Source organism: Bubalus kerabau, chromosome 11 (genome assembly GCF_029407905.1).
Source record: "Bubalus kerabau isolate K-KA32 ecotype Philippines breed swamp buffalo chromosome 11, PCC_UOA_SB_1v2, whole genome shotgun sequence".
Lineage (NCBI taxonomy): Eukaryota > Metazoa > Chordata > Mammalia > Artiodactyla > Bovidae > Bubalus > Bubalus kerabau.
In genome coordinates, this window is record NC_073634.1 from 15,922,312 (window position 1) to 15,943,322 (window position 21,011).

Genomic DNA, 21,011 nt, shown 5'->3' on the forward strand with positions numbered 1-21,011 from the left:
GGAACAGCAGGGCAGAGCCTGTTCTCATGGAGTGGAGGACAGAGATGTCGAGCGGGGGTGGTGGGCAGGGGTTGAGTTTGCGGTGCTTGTTAAGTCACTTTGCGGGAGCCACCCACTGGGTAAGCAGTTGGATAACATGGCTGCAGCACAGGGCAAAAATGGGGCTCAAAATAGGGGTTCCAGGGTCAATAGTCTGTAGAGAGCAATCAGAGCCACAGGAGTGAGTGAGGCGGCCGAGGCGGTGTGCAGAGTAAGAATGAGGGCCACAAGTGTATCAAGAAGCACAGCACGCACAGTGCTTCCAGCCGCTGCAGAGTCGGGAGGGTAAGCGTCCACAGATTTAACAACCAGGGTAGACAGGGCCCTGGTGTGAATTAGAAAAAGGTGCCCTTTCCTCAAGGTAGTTTACTTCTATCAGAAAGCCGTAACACGCTGATTTTATTAGAACAAAACACTTTACTGCCATCTGTGGGAAAACTGTTATAATAAATAATAAACTCATAATGTCTCAGATGTGGTGCCTGTACGCGGCCGCCCTGGTTATTGGCAACTGCAGTAAAAACAGTCTTCAGGGCAGCAGAACGAAATCGATCAACGACGACGATTTGAGCTGTGGGTAGCACACTACCCAACCAAAGACGGCTTTAACAATGAGGGATTTATGATCCCATCTAAAAGACCTCTGGAAGTAGGGACGTGCCAGAGCTGGTTCTTTCTTGACAGCCTCCTGGAGCATCGGGTTCTTGCCATCCTGTGTGTCAACCTGCTTTCTCGGGCTTGCCCCTCATTATCACAAGATGGCAGCCATGGCTCCAGGCATCACCTTTTTTCCATAACAAGATTAAAAGACAAAAGATGAAGTCTTGCCTCCTTGTGTGTTCTTTCTTAGACATCCCTGGTGGCTCAGACAGTAAAGCGTCTGCCTATAATGCAGGAGACCTGGGTTCAATCCCTGGGTCGGGAAGATCCTCTAGAGAAGGATCTGTTCTTTCTTATTGGGGATAAAACTTTTTAAGAAACTTTATCAGCACCTTTCCATTAGTAATCACCACACCTTCCTCTCACTTCATTGGCCATATATGAGTCACAAACCTCTTCCCAAACCAATCATCAACAAGGATAATAACTATGATTGACTTGATTGAATACGACTCCTTCCCTGAGGACTGGGGCCAGGCTCCTTTCTCAGCACAAGGACACAGGGGCAAAAAGAGAGATTGACTGTTGGAGAAGGAGGCCCACTGACTCCGCCACAGGAATGAAGTCAGATAACAGTGGGTGGAGTGAATGCAAGGTAGGGACATGGAGACAGCAAGTGTAGATGGTGCTTTCTAGAACTTTGTGAAGGGAGAAGAGACTGACCAGCAGGGAGACGTGGAGGGCAGGAAGAGTATTTTGATGGCACCCCAAAGATGTCTGAAGTTTCTTGTCCAAAATGGACTTCATGAATGGTCCCACCACTCATGAAACCATCTTCCAGGAGTTTCCCCAGTAGTCCAGCAGTTAAGAATTCACCTGCCTGTGCAGGGGATGTGGGTTCAATCCCTGGGTCCAGGAACTAAGATCCCACATGTCATGGGGCAACTAAGCCTGTGCACTGAAATCACTGCAGCCTGCGTGCCTTTAGAGCCCAAACTCTGCAAACCTCAATGGGAAGCCCACACATGGCAACTGGAGAGTAGCCCCCACTTGCCTCAACTAGAGAGAGCTCATCTGTAGCAACAAAGACCCAGTGCAGCCAAAAATTAATTAATTTTAAAAAAATGTTTTTTAATTGTCTCTAGATACTGTCAAGTGTGTCCAAGGCGGCAAAAATCAGCCCTGGCTGAGAACAACGGCTCTGGGCCCTATGGAGACTCTTACAGATCTTTAAACCATTTCTGGTCATGGTTAGTCTTTGCTCTCTCTACCATCTTTTCCACACCCAGCCCTTGACCTTGTCACCCTTTACCTATCTGTTTGCTTCCCCCCACCCTTCACTCAATTGTCAGCTCTGGAACCATGTTTATCCTGCTCAGTATTGTATCTCTAAAGTCTAGCACCTTGACTGGTACACAGACGGCTGTGTGTGTGCATGTATGTATGTATGTACATCTTGAATGAGTGAGTGAATGAATGAATGACTCCTTCCCTGCCTTTCAGACCTTTCCCAGTTGGCTCCTGGACTAATGGACCAGCCTTCTAGAATGGCCTCTACAGTTGGCCACACAGCATCCTGAGCACTTGTGATCATAGACCTTGTTGAGAACTGAGTGAGACCACTGGACCCTCGCCCTGTCAAAGGCCATAGGCTTGCACAACTTGAAGCACCATCACGTGTTCCCAGAAGACTCCTGCCTCCCAGGACAAGCACTGAGAAGCCACGACTCTGACCAAGGCCACAGCTTGAATTCTTTCCCTGCCACTTGCTCACCTCCAGAATGAAGTTTTAACTCCTCAGCTGCAGACACAGGCCCTTCAACACTCAGCCTTACCCTAAAGGATCTGGGCTCTTGGACAGCCAGAGTCTTGGTCTCTCTCTCTACTGCTCAGCACAGCTTTTCAGTCTTAGCCACTGGGAGCAGTTCAACGCTCCACTCAGATGACATCCTTTCCCTGCCCTGGGGTGTCCCATCTCTGATATGCTCCTAAGAGTAAAAATAGCCGTGGTTTCCGGATCCACTTTTCCCCCAACACTGGGAACTATGGGAGGTCAGGAGTCATAAGTAACTCACTGCTATATCTTCAGAACCTGCTCTAGGGCTGCTGTGTAGACTCTCTCAATAAACATGTGCTGGACACGACATCCCCTCACCATCTATCTGTTCCTCATTCCCCCTGAATTTTGCTTTGTAGCCTATAGGGTTCCAAGGAGCAGCTTTAACCCCAGACTCCAAAGGAATAGAGTCAGCTTTAGACAGAAGCCAACTCTGACAAGGGCAGAGCAGAGAGAGAATGCAAAGTCTTGATGACCTAACTGAGGTGCTGGATCAGCCCTTGCCTGAAGCCAATCCTGAAAGTTTCATTTCTATAAAGTCATTATAGTCCTTTTACTAGTTTAAGTAATGGTTTCTATTATCTGCAACTCAAAGCAGCAAGAAAAAGCAAATGAATAAAAGAAAATATTAATGAGTGGGCACAGTGTTCCCGCAAATTCATGTAACCCAGGTGACAGTCCCATATTTAGCGGTGCTAGGCTTTAGAGATACAATACTGAGCAGGATAAACATGGTTCCAATGGCCAACCCGTATGCATATATTTCCTCCAGCCTTCTTGCACCGGTAAGAAAAAGAGAACTTTCTTTCCAAGATAACACCCTCCCCTCCTTCTCCGGAAGCTGGTTCCATTAATTATCCCATTTTCTCTCTTGTATGTTTGATCTTTCCCTCCCTAGTGGATTCCTCCTCCCTACCTTCAAACATTCTCAGGTCTCCCCAGACCCCAAAGCTTTCTCAGCACCTCCTGAAGCTGCAGGCCCACCTCTTCCTTTTACCTCCAGCCCTCTCCATGGAATCACTGATCCACCGCCTCCATGGTGGATATTCATGCAAGGCTCATGACCCAGAAGAGATGGGTGACCCTGGTCCCTGCTGCCTGTTCTGTGCAAGGTATGGCCACATGGCTCCAGGGTTCAGGGCTGGCCACCCAGGTTCTCAGGGCCAAGGAGCTGGACACTGAGGGCATCCTCCGTCAGACCCTCTCCTGAAGAGAGAACCACTCTGTGTTCAAGATGTCGCTCCCTCATCCAAGAGGGTTCAGGCCATCAGCCCCATCCCAGTCACCCCTAGTCCCGCCAACCAGGTGGGATGAGGCAGGGCCTGTCTGGGTCCCAGCAGGCAGGGAAGAGCCAGAGGGGCTGGAAGGCTCACTCTGGGACCTTGGGTCCTGGGCCACGGGAACAGCTCACAGCAGGAAACAAGAGAAGCCCTCCTGGGTAACAGGCAAGGAGGCCACCGGGCTGAGCTCCAGAGCTCCAGCCCCTCCGGCGACAGAGGCAGAGGCCTCTATTTTGGAAACAATGCTTTCATACTCTTTGGTTTTTCTCTAAGTGTGTTCTTGCTGCTCCTGTAGATGAAGCCTGATCCCTGCAAGAGATGTCAGACCAACGGCTAATGAGATGCTCGGATCACAAGAAAAGGGTGTGTTTGTCCAGCCCAGAGCAGGGCAAGGAAACAGGGAGAGAACCCCAAGACATCCCAAGAGTACAGGAGACAAGGTTACAGCCAGGAATCCAGAAGCTACCCCTGCCTGGAGAGTTTCTGGGGCTCCATGTGCCTAAGTGAGACCTCTTCCAGGCGTGGTGCAGGTAACTGCCCACCTAAGCAGAGAGAAGTGTGGGTGAGAAAGAGGAGATGCCAGAGGGAGGAGGGCACAGGAGAGGGGACAGAGTCTGGGAGCATAACACGCTGGGTCTCCAGGCAGGCCCAGGCCACCCCCACCTTCCTTGTCAAAAGATCCACAGCTCTAGCGGGCCCACTGAGCAGAGACGGCACACCCCACACCCCCGCCCACCTGGACCCATCCCCAGCTCGGTCACCCCACTCAGGTGCCACAGAGACACACACCAAAGCTGCTTTGTGGTTCCAACTGTTTTATACTGAAATACACATGGGCTGATCCCAAATGGTTCGGTTCAGGGGAGAAAGAAATCATGACAGCGGTGATCCCAGGGCTCGACGTCGCAGCACTTGGTGCATGTGCCGGTCCATCTGCCCGCCCCGGCAGGACGGTCAGGCTTGAACATCTGGAGGAGCTCTACCGAGCCGGGCAGTGGAGGAAGCCAGTCCTGGGCCCAAGAGTCCTCAGCTGAAGGGCTTCACCAGCTTCATGGCAGCGTAGTTCTGGAGAGAGGGAGGGAGGAGGTAGGGACAGGCGGTGACAGCTGCGGGGGAGAAGGAGCTGGGAGAGGACTCAGCCACCTGCCTGCACCTCGCACTCACCACCCCCGCCATGCTCCACATTCAACACTGCGCCCTCCAGCCTCACTGCCACACCAGCCCACACTCTCCTGGGGGCCACGGCGCCTGAACTGCTCAGTCTTCTCCTCCATCAACCAGGGCCCACTCCCAGCGTCTGCTCTGCCCAGAGGACTCTGCCCCAGCCAGGCCAGGCCCAGCACCTTCCATCAGACAGGTGGCCCGAAGGCACGGCGGGGATTCTCCCCACCCCACTCCCAACTCCCCACACACAGGAACCCCAGGCTCGTTGGCCACCATGCTCCTGCCCCAGAAGCAAAGAGAGAGCCGAGGGCAGGGGTGGTGTACAAGGATGACCCACAACACAGGCCAGCCCTGGAGACGGGTCACCCCTGATTAAGCCCTGGCTGCTGCAGGACTGACAGGAATCTCCCCTCCCCACTCCTCCCCTCCAAAACCATGAAAACACATACAACACAGCACAGGGCTCCTAATTGGGACAGTATGTTCCCCAGCGCCGCCCGGGAAAGCCAACTCTGGAAACAAAGCCACCGCTCCTTCCCCGCCAGCTCGCCTCCTGCCTCCCCATGCTGGCCCTGCTCCCGGCGGCCTCTGGGGGAGAGCTGGGGGGAAAAAGACAGGCTGCCCTCCTGTCCCCCTCCCGGGGGAATTTCCAAGGGGGTGGGAGATTAGGTCTACGCGGGGGAGGAGGTGGCAGCCCCGGGCCCCTCTCCACCAAGGCCTCCGCCCCCAAAACCTGCAAGCTAGGCAAGGGGCGTGGTCTGGCACCCACCAGGTGACCAAGCCACTTGGACATGCCCAGCTTGTGGCAAAGAACTGCAGGTGAGAGCATCACCAGCCTCAGGTCCAGGCTGCCCCTTTCGCCCCAAAGCCTTCGCGTGGGAGCTGAGCCCACACACCAGCCCTGGGAGAGAAGGCAGGGCTGGTATTTGAAGAGGACAATTCCCAGAAGATCTCAAAAGAGACGGATGCTGCTGTTGGGGACCCAGCAGACAGGGAAGAGGCTCTGCCCAGGGCCAGCCCACGGGGTCTGGGGCTAAGGCTGCCCCTGAGATGAGAAACGGTGGCAGGCTGGAAGTGACTGGAAATCTTCCCTCTGTCTCCCAGCCAGGCAGCTGGGACCTCCTTCCCCCTTCCCCAGGTCCCTGAGGCCAGTCTGCTGCCCAAGCACCTTGCAGGGTGGGGCCCGGCTGGCTAGGGGCAGGCCCAGGCATAGCAAGGAGATGGGCATTTTACTTGGGGCCCGGCCCTGCCCTCCCCTTGGCTCTTCAGCAGAAGGTTGGCTTGACATGCAGCCCCCTCCCCACACAGCTCCCCTCCACACAGTGCTAGTCACAGCAGGTCAGTGCTGACCCAGCCCAGCCCCGCCTCATGCCTATGGGAGTCCCGGCCGAGGTCACTCAGGGAGTCCCTGGCAGAGCCAAAAGCAGCTACCAGCTCATGACTCCACATGGAGCTCCATCTCACACAACAGTGATGCTCAAACCAGAATGTTTGAGGCAGATTCTCCCCAGCAGGCCTGGAGTGGGCCGGGGCTCTACAATTCTCCCTGGTGCTTGCTTCTCAGACCACCTGCTCAGGAGCGTGGGGGTGCGCCAGCTCACCTCGCCCGCACTCCCTGGCACGGCCTCACCGTGGAGCACTAGGCTGTGCCCTGTTCTTCCCGTGGTCCTGGCATCCCTGTGTCTCCTCGTGGACCGCCAGCTTACCAGAGCACCAGCCTCACCACCCCCTCCATCACCCACAGGACTCACCCTTGGTTCCCGGACACAGTCTTTGCCTGAATTGAATGGTGGCTGGGCATAAACAACATGAGAGGAGGTGAGCCTGAGGAGAGGCCAGGTGAGGGGCACTGTGCCTCCCCAACGGACCACCTGGGCCTGCCCCGGGGGAAGAGACACGGAGGTGGAGTCCTGGGCCTGACCCCTGAGCCCCGGTCACTGCCAGGGCAGCTAAGCTCTAGGCACCACTTGCTCTCCTCCAGGGCCCAGTAGCTAACCCTGTATTAACAGTTGTAATTTGTCTTCTTTCACTAAGAGGGCACCCAAACCAAACAAGCCTGACCCCCATAACCTCACCCACCCCTGAGCCTCAGGCCTATCTGGTCAATGTAAGTCTTCTCGCTAAGACTTAGAACAGTCTCAGCCCGCTCAAAGGGCCTGGCCCTCAGCCCGACCCATGGCCACCCCACCTCTAGACCCTCCTTTGTGACTCAGGGCCCAGAGGGTGCCAGGGCCTGGGTGTCTGAACCAGAGCTCCCCTCCGCTACTCCCACAGTTCATGGTATCAGGGCCTGAAGGGGATGCTCTGCCGTTTTAACTGTTTTTCTCAGGAGGCTCTCTGCTGGTACCAGGCCTCGCCAGCTACACTGGGAGAGGCGCTTGGGACCCCTCCTTCCTGGAGGACTCACAGAGCAAAGAGCTCACAGGTGAGTAATTCCACTGCCCCCTGTGGAGACCGTGCGCGTGGTCGGCGGCCTGGTGCTGACCAGGGCTGTGGCCGGAACCCCAGCCTGGGAGCTGTACACAGACTGCCCTGCAGCCCTGAGCTGGTCCCTCCCCTCTCTCGGTGTCTGTTTTTTTCCATTCAAGTCAGGGTGACGTGGAGTTGATCACACGGTTCCTTTACTTGTACATGGATTTGAAATTTTCATATTAAAAAGTTTTAAAAATTTAGAAGAGATTGAAACTCAGGCATCAGCCTGGGAACCTGTGATCCCTTCAAGGTCTGAGGTTCTAGAGACACTCAGGTGCTGCCATGAGGACCCAGGAAGCCTGGGCAGGGGAGACAGCTCCAGATTCTTCTTTGGGAGGGGCCCGCGGAGCAGCCCTGGTCGTTCTCTGTCAGGCATCAGCTGGCTTCTCAGGCACTCAGCAGGGAAAGGGGCCCAGTGTTCACTGTGCTGGGGAGAGGCTCCTGGCGCACCCCCTCCTCACTCACCCCCCGGCCCAGGCCACCCCACTGCAGAAAACAGGCACACGCTCAGGTCCCCGGGTGGACCCTAAGCCCCTCTCCAGGCCCTCAGCAGGCACTGTCCTCACAGACACAGGGCCTTCCCCTCTTCTCTGCCATCCACACCTTCCCTTCCCTTCCTGACCAAGCTGCACGCCCTCCTTCAAGAAGGTTCTCCCGCCCACGCCTGCCCAAGGGCCTCACCTTCTTGATTACACAGCCCATCAGGGGCTTGCTGAGCACACTGTGTCTCCCCATTAAGGGCAAGAACTCAGAACTCCCCAAGGGTCTCCCACCAGAGTGGGGACCCCCAGAGTAGGGCCTGTGTCCCCTTCCTCAGGCCACAGACTCCCCAAGGACAGAGGCTGCCTCTCCCTCAGACACCCAGTGCACTGGAGGACAATGACAGGCTCCTGAGACCAGGGGCTGCTGGAGGTTGAGAGCTGTACCTCCCGCATCAGACCAGGAGCTCCCCTGACAGGGTCTCTGCCTCCCGCCTCGGACCAGCTTACCGGGAAGGAGTAGACAAAGATGCCCAAGAAGAGCAGGAAGATGAAGAGAATGAGGAAGAAGATGATGGCACAGCGGAACCGCCGCCACAGGATGAACTTCATGGTCTTGTACGGGGAGGTGAACCAGAGGAAGGAGGTGTCAGGCCGCCTGCAAGGGAGATCCCAGAGGTCAGCAGGGCACCCCCACCAGTGCTGCTCCCTGGGAGCCCTGCTCCCAAATCACCCTGGCCCTCCCCAGCCAGGCCCCCAGAGCCCCCAGCCTCCAGCCCCCAGCCCCTGTCCCTTTGCATCTGCAACCCCTTCTCCTCCCAGCCTTTGCTACAGCATGAGCCCCGCTGGCACCCCTCTTCTCTTCTTGACGCCATCAAGCCCTGCACACCCTCAGGGACCCAGTTATCAGCCACCCTGTCCAGGTCACCTTCCCTGCCGCTCTCCCCTTCCTGACCCAGGACTTGTCACAGACTAGAGACCTGGGGACTGGACAGAGCTTTGAGGGGCTCCACTTTCACTGAGCTATGGCCCATGAGCTCCAGATAAGCTCAGCTACGGGCCTAGAAGCACATGGCTGGTCCACGGTCAGGGAAGGATGGCAAGAACTGAACCCAGAAAGGTGATTATCTCTCACAACCAAGAACCGCAGATCCTTCCCCTAGACCAGCTTCACAGTTCAAAGAGCAGGCAGGTTTTGTGTCTCGGTAATGGCCATCTGACATTCGCTTGCATGCCGCTGGCTCTCCTGGGTCTCCCTCATCTTTCCACCCAGATCCCAGCACCCTTGGGTAGGGGTGCCTCCTGCTGCTCAGCCAGCCTGTGGCAGTCAGGACAGCTCTGTGACAAAGTGGGCTGTCTGTGCTAAGTGTGACTTGAGCTCAGCAGGCCGTGGCAAAGGACCCAGCAAACACAGCCCGATCACTCACACACACCCCTGCCGCCAACAGCCATCTTTCAGGCTCCAATAACTGTCTTCAAGCCTTCTACAACCACTGGATTGGCTTATATCCCTTATCTGGGAGGTAGGGGAGGCAGAGGCTAGGCCCCCATTTCACAGGTGGGAAAACTGAAAGACCTTTTGAAAGGCACATTGACACCACAAGAGAGCCACAGAAGCAGCTCGTTCAGGGAAAAGACCTTGGGTCAGGCTCCAGAGCCAATCAGGCCAGGTGTGAGAATTTTAGCTTCACCACTTTCCTTGGAATGACCTTATTTAATTTTGCTGTGATTGTTTTCTCATTTGTAAAGTGAGGATGCTAAGATGGCCCAGCAGGGAAGGGTCCAGGACTCAACACACACAAGCCATACGACAGGACGCTTGGCCTACAACCACCAGTTGCTCAACGGTGCTGGCTTCTGGAAAGAACTGATGAGCCCAGCCTGTCCTGGAAGGATGTCGGTCACCTGCTCCCTAACAAGGTGTACCCTGGGATGAGTCACACCCTTCTCCGGGCCTCGGGACCTCTGTGTGGCTATGCAGCAGGCGCCTCCTCTACTGTGGCTGCGCCTCCCAGTCCCCTTGGCCATCAGCGGTCAGGGGCTGGGCACCAACCTTGGGTCCTCGAGCTTGGGGTTCATGTTAGGTTCATCCCGGCCGTGGCCGGCTGGCCGCTCCTCATGCTCACTCTCCGTTACAATCTCCAAGGTCATCTCCAGCTTGCCCTGTGGGGACAAGGGGGAACCTGGTCAGGGACACAAAGGCTCTGCACTGTGGCTTGGAGAGGAGCCAGGCCAGGACAGAGGTCAAGGTCACTTTATGATTTTTTTTGAAAAGTGATAACAGGGTGATCTGATCATAAAAGTACCCTTTTCTAGAATATGTAGGAACTACAGACACGTATAAAGAAAGGACACTCATACTTTCCCTATGTAAAGATAATTCACATTTATCTTTTTATTTCATTCACCAAATAATTTTATTCATCAGACTTATTTTCCTCTGCAAGTATATGAAATACCATACTGTGTAGATTTAGTTCTATAGCTTGTTTCTTTCACTTAAAATAATATATTTTATTATTATATAATTATATACTCTTTTAAAGTTTGCTTTTAATGCTATAAAACATTCTATGCAATGGCTGACCATAATTTATTTAGTAAACTAGTTATTTTGGTTCATTTAAGTTGTTTCCAACTCTTTGTTGTTATAAAAAAAAAAATGCTGTAACCAACACCCTAGAACCATAAAGCTTTAATTTAATGAGGTTATTTCTTTAGGAAAGATTTTAGAAGTGGGATAAAAAATTTCAAAGGGAATAAATATTGCTAAGTTTCAGGTTATATATTACTAAATTGTTTCCCCAAATGTAAAATCATTAGCCTGCCGGGCAAAAATAAATGAGGGGGGAGTCTCTCTGCATCCTCGCTAGCAATGAGCATTTCTGTTTTTAAAACATTCTACTATAATACATTAAAGATGTTTTCACATTTTAAAATATTCCTTTATGTAATTCCTAGGGGAAATGAACTTTCTTAAATTTTAATGGCCACTCTACTTCTTTGTGTATTATCTATGCATGCACCACACTCATTCTTCTTTTGAGACATTAGTGTTTCTTATTAATTGTTATAATTTGTTACACAACATGGATATTTTATTTCAAGGGCCACCTGAGGGGTTGGCTGGCTGCTTGCTGTTTCCAGGTACAAGTGATCCTTGAACCACATAGGTTTTAACCATGCAGATCCACCCATACACATATTATTTCAATAAATATACAGTCGGCCCTCATTTGCAGGTTTCAATCCACAGATTCCACCAACCATGGAGGGCCAACTATGAGACTTGACCATCCGTGGATTTTGATGTCCATGGGGCTCCTGGAACCAACCCCCCACGGATACTGAGGGACAATAATAAACTGGCATTTACTTCCCCTGCAGAGGCAGGACAGTTCCTCACGGTCCCCAGTCACACCCCTGGACAGACCTCTGGGCAGAGGGAATAGTCCCTCAGGATGGTCCCTTGTAGGGTTCTGCTTAAATGGGAGCAGCATGATGCCTGTCCTCTTCCAGAAGTCTAGCCAAAGGGGAACCCAGGACAGAGATCACTGTTAAGGCCAAAGAGTAGAGTATAAATTAAACAGGATCCACAGAGATTAAAGCACCTTTGATTTAAATAGGCTTCGCTGGGATACAACCCTCAAGGAGAGGAAGGCTGGAAAGTGGCAAGGGAGAGGGACAGGTCTTGGAAAACAGACAAGTAGGGCAGGAGATAGGGAGAGGAACACGCCTGCACCTGTGATTTCTATGGAGGAGCCACTCCCATGTCGCCACCGGCCAGATGGAGCTGACTTACCGCCAGTATCTTCTTCTCACCCTCTTCCGCCACACAGGGCCACCAGCCCTTCACTGTTTTCTGTTCAAAAAGAGACACAAACCGCTCTGGGTGGAAGGTGTCTTCCAGCTGGTCCACGGAGCACTTCTCAGCTGTCTTGGCGGGCTTGGGCATGTGGTTAAGGTCCAGCTGCAGAGAGCCTGTGGCAAAGAAGGGTGTTTTAACCAGGCTTTCTCAGTCACTGCCAGCCTAGGACCACCCTGTGGCTCAAACTCCACTCTCCATCCATCACCTCTCATTCCATCTGTTCAGCTTCCCACCCATCTGTTCACACATCCATATGCCCACTAATCTGCCCTTATTGATTCACCCTTAACAGAGCTTCCCAACTGCTCAATTATTCATCTTACTATACTTACTTAGTATACGAGTGTTCCAATTTCTCCACATCCTCTCCAACATTTGTTATATCCCATTTTTTATTTTTGTTCTTGCTTTTATATAGGTACAAATGTTATCTCATTGTAGTTTGTTCATCTGCCCACCTAGTTATCCACACAGCTATCTTACCATACTGCTTCATCTGCTCATCTATTTTATCCCTCCTCTCCCAGAACAGATCCAGCTTTTGGGTTAAGCCACATGAAAATTCTGATATTCAATTATCTTTGATGTATAAAAACAGTAATTTCATGTGGTTTCACCTAATCCAATTCCAACAACATGATGAAATCAGTGGGATTGCAGCACAGGTTACTGAAGGGATTAAGTGAGAGATAAATCTAAAAAACATTTACTGAGTCCATATTAAAGAAAATTTTGAATACCACACAAAGGAGATTAGACTATTTTTCAGTGTGGAATGCTCAGTTACTGCAAGTATTCAGTGACTGCATCTATTTTTGTAGTTTTTTCTTTCCCTTCCTCCATTTATCCTTCCATGCAGCTATCTGCTTTAACTATCTATATCCCTCAATAGCTAACATTTGCTGAGCACTATATCTCCATTAATCAGGTTATTATTCCATCTAACAGTTGTTCAACTCTATATCAGCACTAACCTATGTACCCATCTACACATCTCTCCATCCCTCAACTACAGCTGAATGTTTATTTCTCATTTTAAATATGGTCTCAATGTAATATAGGGCATTAAATCATATATATATATAGTTTAATATATTAAATATTACATTAAATCTATATATAAATTATATTTATATATATTAAACTGTATACAGGATATCTACATAAACCATGTAGCTACATAAACCATATATATTATATATAGTATGTATACTCTATACGTATATCTACATATACGTGTGTGTTAGTTGCTCAGTTGTGTCTGACTCTTTGAGACCCCACGGACTTTATCCACCAGGCTGCTCTGTCCACTGAATTCTCCAGGCAAAAATACTGGAGTGGGTTGCCATTCCCTTCTCCAGGGGATCTTCCTGATTCAGGCATCAAACCCAGGTCTCCTGCATTGCAGACAGATTCTTTACCATCTGAGCCACCAAGGAAGCCCACATATATCATATATATCTACATATATACTATATATTATATATACACATATATAGTATATCTGCTGCTGCTGCTAAGTCACTTCAGTCATGTTTGACTCTGTGTGACCCCATAGATGGTAGCCCACCAGGCTCCCCTGTCCCTGGGATTCTCCAGGCAAGAACACTGGAGTGGGTTGCCATTTCCTTCTCCAATGCATGAAAGTGAACAGTGAAAGTGAAGTTGCTCAGTCGTGTCCAACTCTTAGTGACCCCATGGACTGCAGCCTACCAGGCTCCTCTGTCCATGGGATTTTCCAGGCAAGAGTACCGGAGTGGGTTGCCATTGCCTTCTCCAGATATAGTATATCTACATAAGGTTTATATATATATATATATATATAACATATATATAGTATAGTGTATATATAGTATATAAACATAAACTATATATACACACATAGCATATCATAAAGATTATAAGGAAACAAATTATAAGGATTATTTCTTGATGGCAAAATTTCTAGATCTTAGCTATTACTTTTAAAATAAAAGCAATAAATATTCAAAAGAAGCAAAATATGTAATTAGAAAATACATTATGAAGAGGGAAAAGGAAATGGCTTAATAATGCTGTAAGCTGCTAAAAGAGTAGATCTTAAAATTTCTCTTCACAAGAAAAAAAATTAGCTATGCAGTTTATTGTGCTGATCCTTTCACAATAGATACAAACATCAAATTAAAAGAAATCTGTGGAGTTTAAAAGTAGAAGTTTTAGTGTCTTTATTTTTAAAAACACAAAATGATCCTATTTAATTTTATATTGAACACCATTTTTTCATTCACTAGAATGCAGTTTTTGTTTGTCTTATTAAAATTGGTTTTCTATGTACATCTATGACCTGCCTCTTGAGAAAGTTATATGCAGGTCAGGAAGCAACAGTTAGAACTGGACATGAAACAACACAGACTGGTTCCAAATAGGAAAAGGAGTGCATCAAGGCTCTATATTGTCACCCTGCTTATTTAACTTATATGCAGAGTACATCATGAGAAATGCTGGGCTGGAAGAAGCACAAGCTGGAATCAAGATTGCCGGGAGAAATATCAATAACCTCAGATATGCAGATGACACCACCCTTATGGCAGAAAGTGAAGAGGAACTAAAAAGCCTCTTGATGAAAGTGAAAGAGGAGAGTGAAAAAGTTGGCTTAAAGCTCAATATTCAGTAAAGTAAGATCATGGCATCTGGTCCTATCACTGCATGGGAAATAGGTGGGGAAACAGTGTCAGACTTTATTTTTTTGGGCTCCCAAATCACTGCAGATGGTGATTGCAGCCATGAAATTAAAAGACACTTACTCCTTGGAAGGAAAGTTATGACCAACCTAGATAGCATATTAAAAAGCAGAGACATTACTTTGCCAACAAAGGTCTGTCTAGTCAAGGCTATGGTTTTTCCCGTGGTCATGTATGGATGTGAGAGTCGGACTGTGAAGAGAGCTGAGCGCCGAAGAATTGATGCTTTTAAACTGTGGTGTTGGAGAAGACTCTTGAGAGTCCCTTGGACTGCAAGGAGATCCAACCAGTCCATTCTGAAGGAGATCAGTCCTGGGTATTCTTTGGAAGGAATGATGCTAAAGCTCAAACTCCAATACTTTGGCCACCTCATGCAAAAAGTTGACTCATTGGAAAAGACCCTGATGCTGGGAGGGATTGGGGGCAGGAGGAGAAGGGGACGACAGAGGATGAGATGGCTGGATGGCATCACCAACTTGATGGACGTGAGTCTGAGTGAACTCCGGGAGTTGGTGATGGACACGGAGGCCTGGTGTGCTGCAATTCTTGGGGTCGCAAAGAGTCAGACACGACTGAGCAACTGAACTGAACTAAACTGAATTGATGGCTGATTCATGTCAATGTATGGCAAAAACCACCACAATACTGTAAAGTAATTAGCCTCCAATTAAAATAAATTAATTAATTAAAAAATAAAATGAGAAAAAAAAATGGTTTTCTAAAGCCTCATCCCATAAAGGCAAGAATGATAGATGGATACTAAAAAAAATTTTTAGTCTGCAAGTAAAAGAGGTTCTATAAAAAATTAAAAAGCAATTGAAAATGGTGAAATTATTTATAATGTGTCCTTACTATATAAAAAGCTCTGAAAATCAATAATAAACGAGGAACATCCCAAAACATGAAAAAGAAAATAACAACAACACTATAGATAATAAACATGTTTTTAAAGTTCTACCTTACAAGTAAAGAAGAAATGCAAAGAAAGATAAAAACAAGGTGTCATATTGGCAGTTTTCTTTAAAAAAAAGATAACACTTTTAGCAAAAGTTTAAGGAAAATAGTGCCCTTGGGCAAATAGAGAACAGATGATAATATAAAAATGTAAAATCTATCTAGAGGGCAATTGAACAAAACATTTCAAAAACCACTCTAAGACTAAAAATCTGCTCCTTAAAATTTAGGGAAGATATGTGCAAATGGTCCAAAGATGTAAGCCTAGGCTGTCACTCACACAGGAAAGCCTGGAAATGAGCTGAGTGTGCACCGAAGCGGGATTAGTGAGACAGGAGAGGATCCATCTGTGCAACGGGTCATCGGGTGGACGTTAAGTACCATGATGCAGATGCAAATGGAGATGGATAACTCCTGACAGTAGGAACATTCTCAATGTATTGTTTCCCACAAAATCCAGATCTAAAATAGTATGTGTCACGTAAACTCATTTTGCTATCTCTATGCCATACATACATGTGTATATATATGTATAAAATACACATATAGGGCTTCCCCGGTGGTCCAGTGGTTAAGAAGCCACCTGCCAATGCAGAGGACACAGGTTTGATCCCTGGTCCACATAGACCCCACTTGCAACAGAGCAACTAAGTAAGCTGCGTGGGTCACAACTATTGAAGCCCATGCATCCTAGAGCCAGGGCTCCACAAAAAGAGAAGCCATTGCAAAGAGAAGTCCATGAGAAGCCACAACAAAGAGTAGCCCCCACTCCTCACAGCTAGAGAAAGCCCATGCAGCAACAAAGACCAAGTGCAGCCAAAAAGTAAAATACATAATAAATAATTTAAAAAAATGTTTTGGAAGAATACGCATATAACACATATTTGCTTGTATAAGAAGTAACATACCCCAAAGTATTAGTGGAAGTTATCTCTGGGTAGTGAGATTATTACTTTCACTTTCATGCATTGGAGAAGGAAATGGCAACCCACTCCAGTGTTTCTGCCTGGAGAATCCCAGGGACGGCAGAGCCTGGTGGGCTGCCGTCTATGGGGTCACACAGAGGTGGACACGACTGAAGCGACTTAGCAGCAGCAGCAGTGAGATTATAATAAAATAGGAAAGGGAGGCATTGCTTATCTCCAGTTTCTAATGTGGCTACAGGAATTATGTAATAAGTAAAAGAACAAAAGTCCAATTTGGTGCTGTGATGCTAACACCCTGAATCTTTTACAGTGATGTCATGGAGCAGTCCTCAGTCCTCCAAGTGCAGGGGACCAGCCTGGGTGTGGGGGGACGTGGGGTGAAGAGCAGCCTGACGGGCTGGAAGCCCTCTTCCCCATTCCTGCTGGGGCTGCTTGTCAGAATGTCCTTTGTGGTGGGGCAGGGCAGGGAGGGCCAAGAGCTTGGCTAATCCTGCAATCAAGAGCCATCCAAGGAGGGCTCGAGTGATTCATCCAAGCCTGCCCTGCTCCTAGGTGGCAAAGCGGAACTGGAACCCAGGACTCCTTACCTCCTGGAAGGCCTTTTTCACAGGCTCACTATTTTGCTGAGGTGAAATTCGCATAATAAAATGCACCGTTGTAACCATTTTAAAGTGTACAACTCAGTGGCTTCTAGTATATTCCCAGAGTTGTGCGACCACTATCTAGTTTCAGAATATTTTCATCATCCCTAAAAGACACATCATGCCCACCTCTGTTTCCAGTCCCCAGTGACCACTTTCTGTCCCTGTGGATTACGTATTGTGGACATTTCCTATGAAGGAGCCATACAATATTTGTCCTTTTGCGTCTGACTTCTTTACTTGGTATGTTTTCAAGGTTCATGCATGGTGCACCATGAGTCAGGATTTCACTTCTCTCGTGGCTGAATAACACCCCATTGTATGGATGCAGCACAACTTTCCAGGGGCCAGACAGCTAGTGACAGCCAGCCCCTGCCCGCATGTTTTCACCCCATGCTCCCCTCTCTTCTTCCTCAGGTCCCACCACCCACCACAGCCCACCATTCAAGGCCACCTCTGCCGGCAGGCCACCCTGATCCCTGCGGCGCTACTCTGTGTCACCAGCCTCACTCAGCACCAGGGACCAGAGACTGTGAGCTCCCTGATCCTCCTGCCAGCCCTGCCGAAAGGCCCGAGAGACACACACGTGCTCAGCAGGGACTCTGGGACATGCTGACAGGCAGAATGGTAGACTGGAAATGGTGCTCACCCAGAAAGTCATCGAAGGAGAACTTGTCGTTGTCCCAGATCTGGAATACCACTCGTGCGGGGATCTTGCTCTCTGTCTTGTCCAGCCTCCAGAAAGCATCCTGGCCCAGAGGAGAAGCAGAGAAGGAAGTAGGGGAACAGGATTAGAGAAGGGCAGAGATCCCTTCCTGCTTGGAGAACTGCCTGGAGGAGGCAGTGTAGGGGGACATCCCTGAGGGACTTGCCAGAGCCAGGTCCTGGCAAGAAGACTGCTGAGACCCCAGAGGGCAGTGTTCACTTGATATAAGGTAGTTCCTTTAATGCTCACAATTCCATGAGTCAAGGTTTTCATTCCTGTCTTACAGTTGATGAAACAAAGGTTTGGAGACGTAAATAATTTGCCTAGGCTCTGACAGCTAATAAAAACATTAATATTGCATTTCTTATACACCAGCCCCTTTCCACTATAAAATCATTTATCCTTCCAATGACCTATGAGAGAGATACTATCCTTACAGCTGAGGAAATCACAGCAAGTAATTTATCCAAGTCACCCAGTTAGGGAGTGGTAAGCTGGAAATCTAACCCAGGCAGTCAGGTTCTGGGGTTCCACTCTCACCTCTTACTCATGTTCTACCAGTGTGATCTTGGGAACAGGGTGGGCTGGCTGGGAACCAGGAGGGCTCCCTCCAACACACTGTTGCAAAGGAACTGGCACTGAGGAGCCCACCTTCATCTCCAAGATCTTACCCCAGGGCAGATCAAAAGCCCCCAGTGCTAGGAAGGTCACCAGCCCATTGCTCCCCCGCCTCCCCCTCCTCAGGCCAATCAGCCTGGACTAGCATCGTCTGGACCTTCTCTCCACGGAGGCCTCAGGGAGCAGCTGAGTGTGGGCCCTGGGCTCCCTGAGGCCTGGATCCATCTCTGGGCCCAGTCACACTCAACCCAAAGGACTATCCCTGGGGCCTTCCTGCTCACACCTGTTCTCTGTCCTCTGAAGCTTTACCCGAGAGGGTAGCAAGGAGAGGAAACAATCTGACCACATCCCGCTGATGGTGGATGCCAGGTCACAGCAGGTGTTGGGACCCTATCTCAAGGGCACAGACTCCACAGGAGTCGGGGAGCACTGCTGACCACCCAGGGTTTGTCTGGGCCCGGGTGTGCTATACATACAGCCTTGGTGGCCACTCCAGATCACATGGACCCCACAGAGCTCCCGCACCAGTGCCCCCTGAAGAACCATCACCTCGTGAAGCAGCCGGGTGCAGCCTGGACTGCTGGCGGGCTGGGGAAGGGGCTCAAGTCCCCACCTGGCCCCTCGCCCCAGCCCCCGTCTGGTGCCTCCCCCGCTCCGGGCCCCAGCCCTCCTGCAGGTGCCTCCCTCCTCTGGCGGGGCTTTTACGGCCAGCTCCACAGGCCCGCCTGCACAGGCCGCCAGCCTCCCCCATGCCTCTGGCCAGCCCGGTTTATGGGCTCAGTAATGAGCCAGAGGTTCAAACGGCCCCTGGTGGGAGCAGCTGGGCTGGGGCTCCAGCCTGGGGAATGGCCCCCCCAGGTCCCGGGCACTCATTATGCTCCCAGTCTGGGCCCTTTTACTAGCTGTTTATTTGCAGGGTGGGTGCCTGACGCGCAGGCAGGCCCCAGTGGATGTGCTGGGCTCCAGGTGGGGAGCCGGCCGGGGCAACCAGCGGTGGTTCAAAGCCGCCGGATGAAAGGAGACCTTGTACTTTATGACAGTCTCGTCTGGTTAATGGGGTCCCTGGAGGGCCTGCCTGCCAGAGGCCCTGAACCCCTCAGCAGAGGGCTGGCTCTGCAGCAGGACCAGGACACCCAGAGGCTGTGCAGTGCCCCTGCAGTAACCCCCCAGCAGACTCAGTCCCCCAGCCCAGACCAGCTAATTGGGGCCCCACTGCAGGCATGTCTCCCCTGCCTCCCAGGGTCTTTTCTCCCAGAGGGACCCGCTGGCCCTCTCAGATCAAGCCAGATCCTCCCTCCCTTTCCTGGTTGACTGCAGAACCCCCTGCCTGTTTCCAATCTCCTCTTCTGACCTCTGCCACCCCTCACTCCAGCTGCCCTCTCCAGAGCCTGGCACCACGCAGGTGGGAGTCCCTCAGCCTTCCCCACCCGCCGTGGGCCTCCCCAGACCTCTCTCTCTCCTCCCCACTTAGCAGCCCTCCTGGCCTTCTCATTCTCTCAATACCAACCCAGCCTGCAGGGCATCGGGCCAACCGGTCCCTTCCCTCAGCCCTTCTCTTCCTCTGGAGCTCCACCGTGACTCAGACTCCCTCCTTCCCTGCTCGCGACTAAAGGGCAGAAATGAAAGCCCATTGTTGCCAGAATGGGGCCACCTCAAACTCTTTATCAGCAACCCTCACTGGGCTCTTAGAACTGCTGGGTAGCACCTAGTAGGTCTCTCTCTTCCCTTTCTCTCCCTCTCTCAGTGTAATAGCCGCTTCCAGCCTTTTTCATTTGTCTCAGTCACCTGCCACAACACCAGAAGATTCTCTCTTTTTCTACTTTGCAGGAAGCCTCTGCTTCCTGCAACTCCTTGCCCCCATCTCCACCTGTCACAACAGAGAGGTGGCCCGGCCTTCCCTGTGAGCAGGCCAATCGGCATCTCGCAGCCTCGGTTCCCCAGCCACAGCTCACCCCATGGAGGGCCCATTCCCCACCCTCTCTGTCCACAGCAAGGACAGGCTCTGTTTGTTGGACTTGGAGCTCGCCCCCAGCAGATGCAGCATTTGCTGTCAGGAAAACATCTTTCGATAGACAAACATACTGAGCAAAGGCAAACAAGATGAAACCTACAAACAGGCTTGGCTTTCCTTGACCGTACAGCTGCCAGGGCTTACCACTCTCTGCTTTCTAGTAGGCACTAGGCAGCAATCCCCGGGTGAAAGAATTCATTTAGCCTTATTTAGCCCTTATTTCTTTTGCTTGATGGTTTCAGAATGTTCACCGGAACATTCCGGTTTCTCTGAAGTGCAGTGCTGTGTGTTGGGTTGGGAAGGGGTCATGGCAGCTGAGGTACACTACATATTTCCCTTCCTGAAGCCACACAGCCGCTCAGGACAGAAAGAGGAGTCATAAAAGTTTGCCTCTGTGACAAGAAGAAGCTGGGCACCTCCTCTGGAAGGAAGTGGGACCCTCAGAATCTCAAGTCCAGATGGGCATTCACCCGGTCAATCAAGCAGGAGAGCACCTCCAGGCAAAACAGATTTAGGAGGGAGGCGTGGTTAGAGGCTCCAGCAGAGATGCCCACCACCTCTGGGCAGCCACTGCCCGTGGCATCCTCCTCACCATGCTCTGGGGGCTGTTCCCTCAGAGCTGGCTCAGGGCCACCACTGGCCTCAGGACCCACCTGTTTCAGGAAGAAAGAGTTTATGGCCCAGATGAGGCCTAAA

General features: G+C 50.5%; 1 protein-coding gene across 21 annotated transcripts in view; it reads right to left on the bottom strand.

Moving 5' to 3' along the window:
* Positions 1 to 4,551: 4,551 nt before the first annotated feature.
* DYSF (dysferlin) overlaps positions 4,552 to 21,011 on the bottom strand; it is a 223,026-nt gene continuing 206,566 nt past the window's right edge. For all 21 annotated transcript variants that reach the window (XM_055539677.1, XM_055539693.1, XM_055539689.1 and 18 more), the window contains 5 exons: positions 17,630 to 17,729; positions 11,674 to 11,852; positions 9,925 to 10,034; positions 8,382 to 8,529; positions 4,552 to 4,821 (listed from right to left, as the gene is read on the bottom strand). In XM_055539677.1, coding sequence (XP_055395652.1) covers positions 4,783 to 4,821; positions 8,382 to 8,529; positions 9,925 to 10,034; positions 11,674 to 11,852; positions 17,630 to 17,729 — 576 coding nt within the window. In that variant the 3' untranslated portion in view covers positions 4,552 to 4,782. The remainder of the gene's footprint in view (positions 4,822 to 8,381; positions 8,530 to 9,924; positions 10,035 to 11,673; positions 11,853 to 17,629; positions 17,730 to 21,011) is intronic.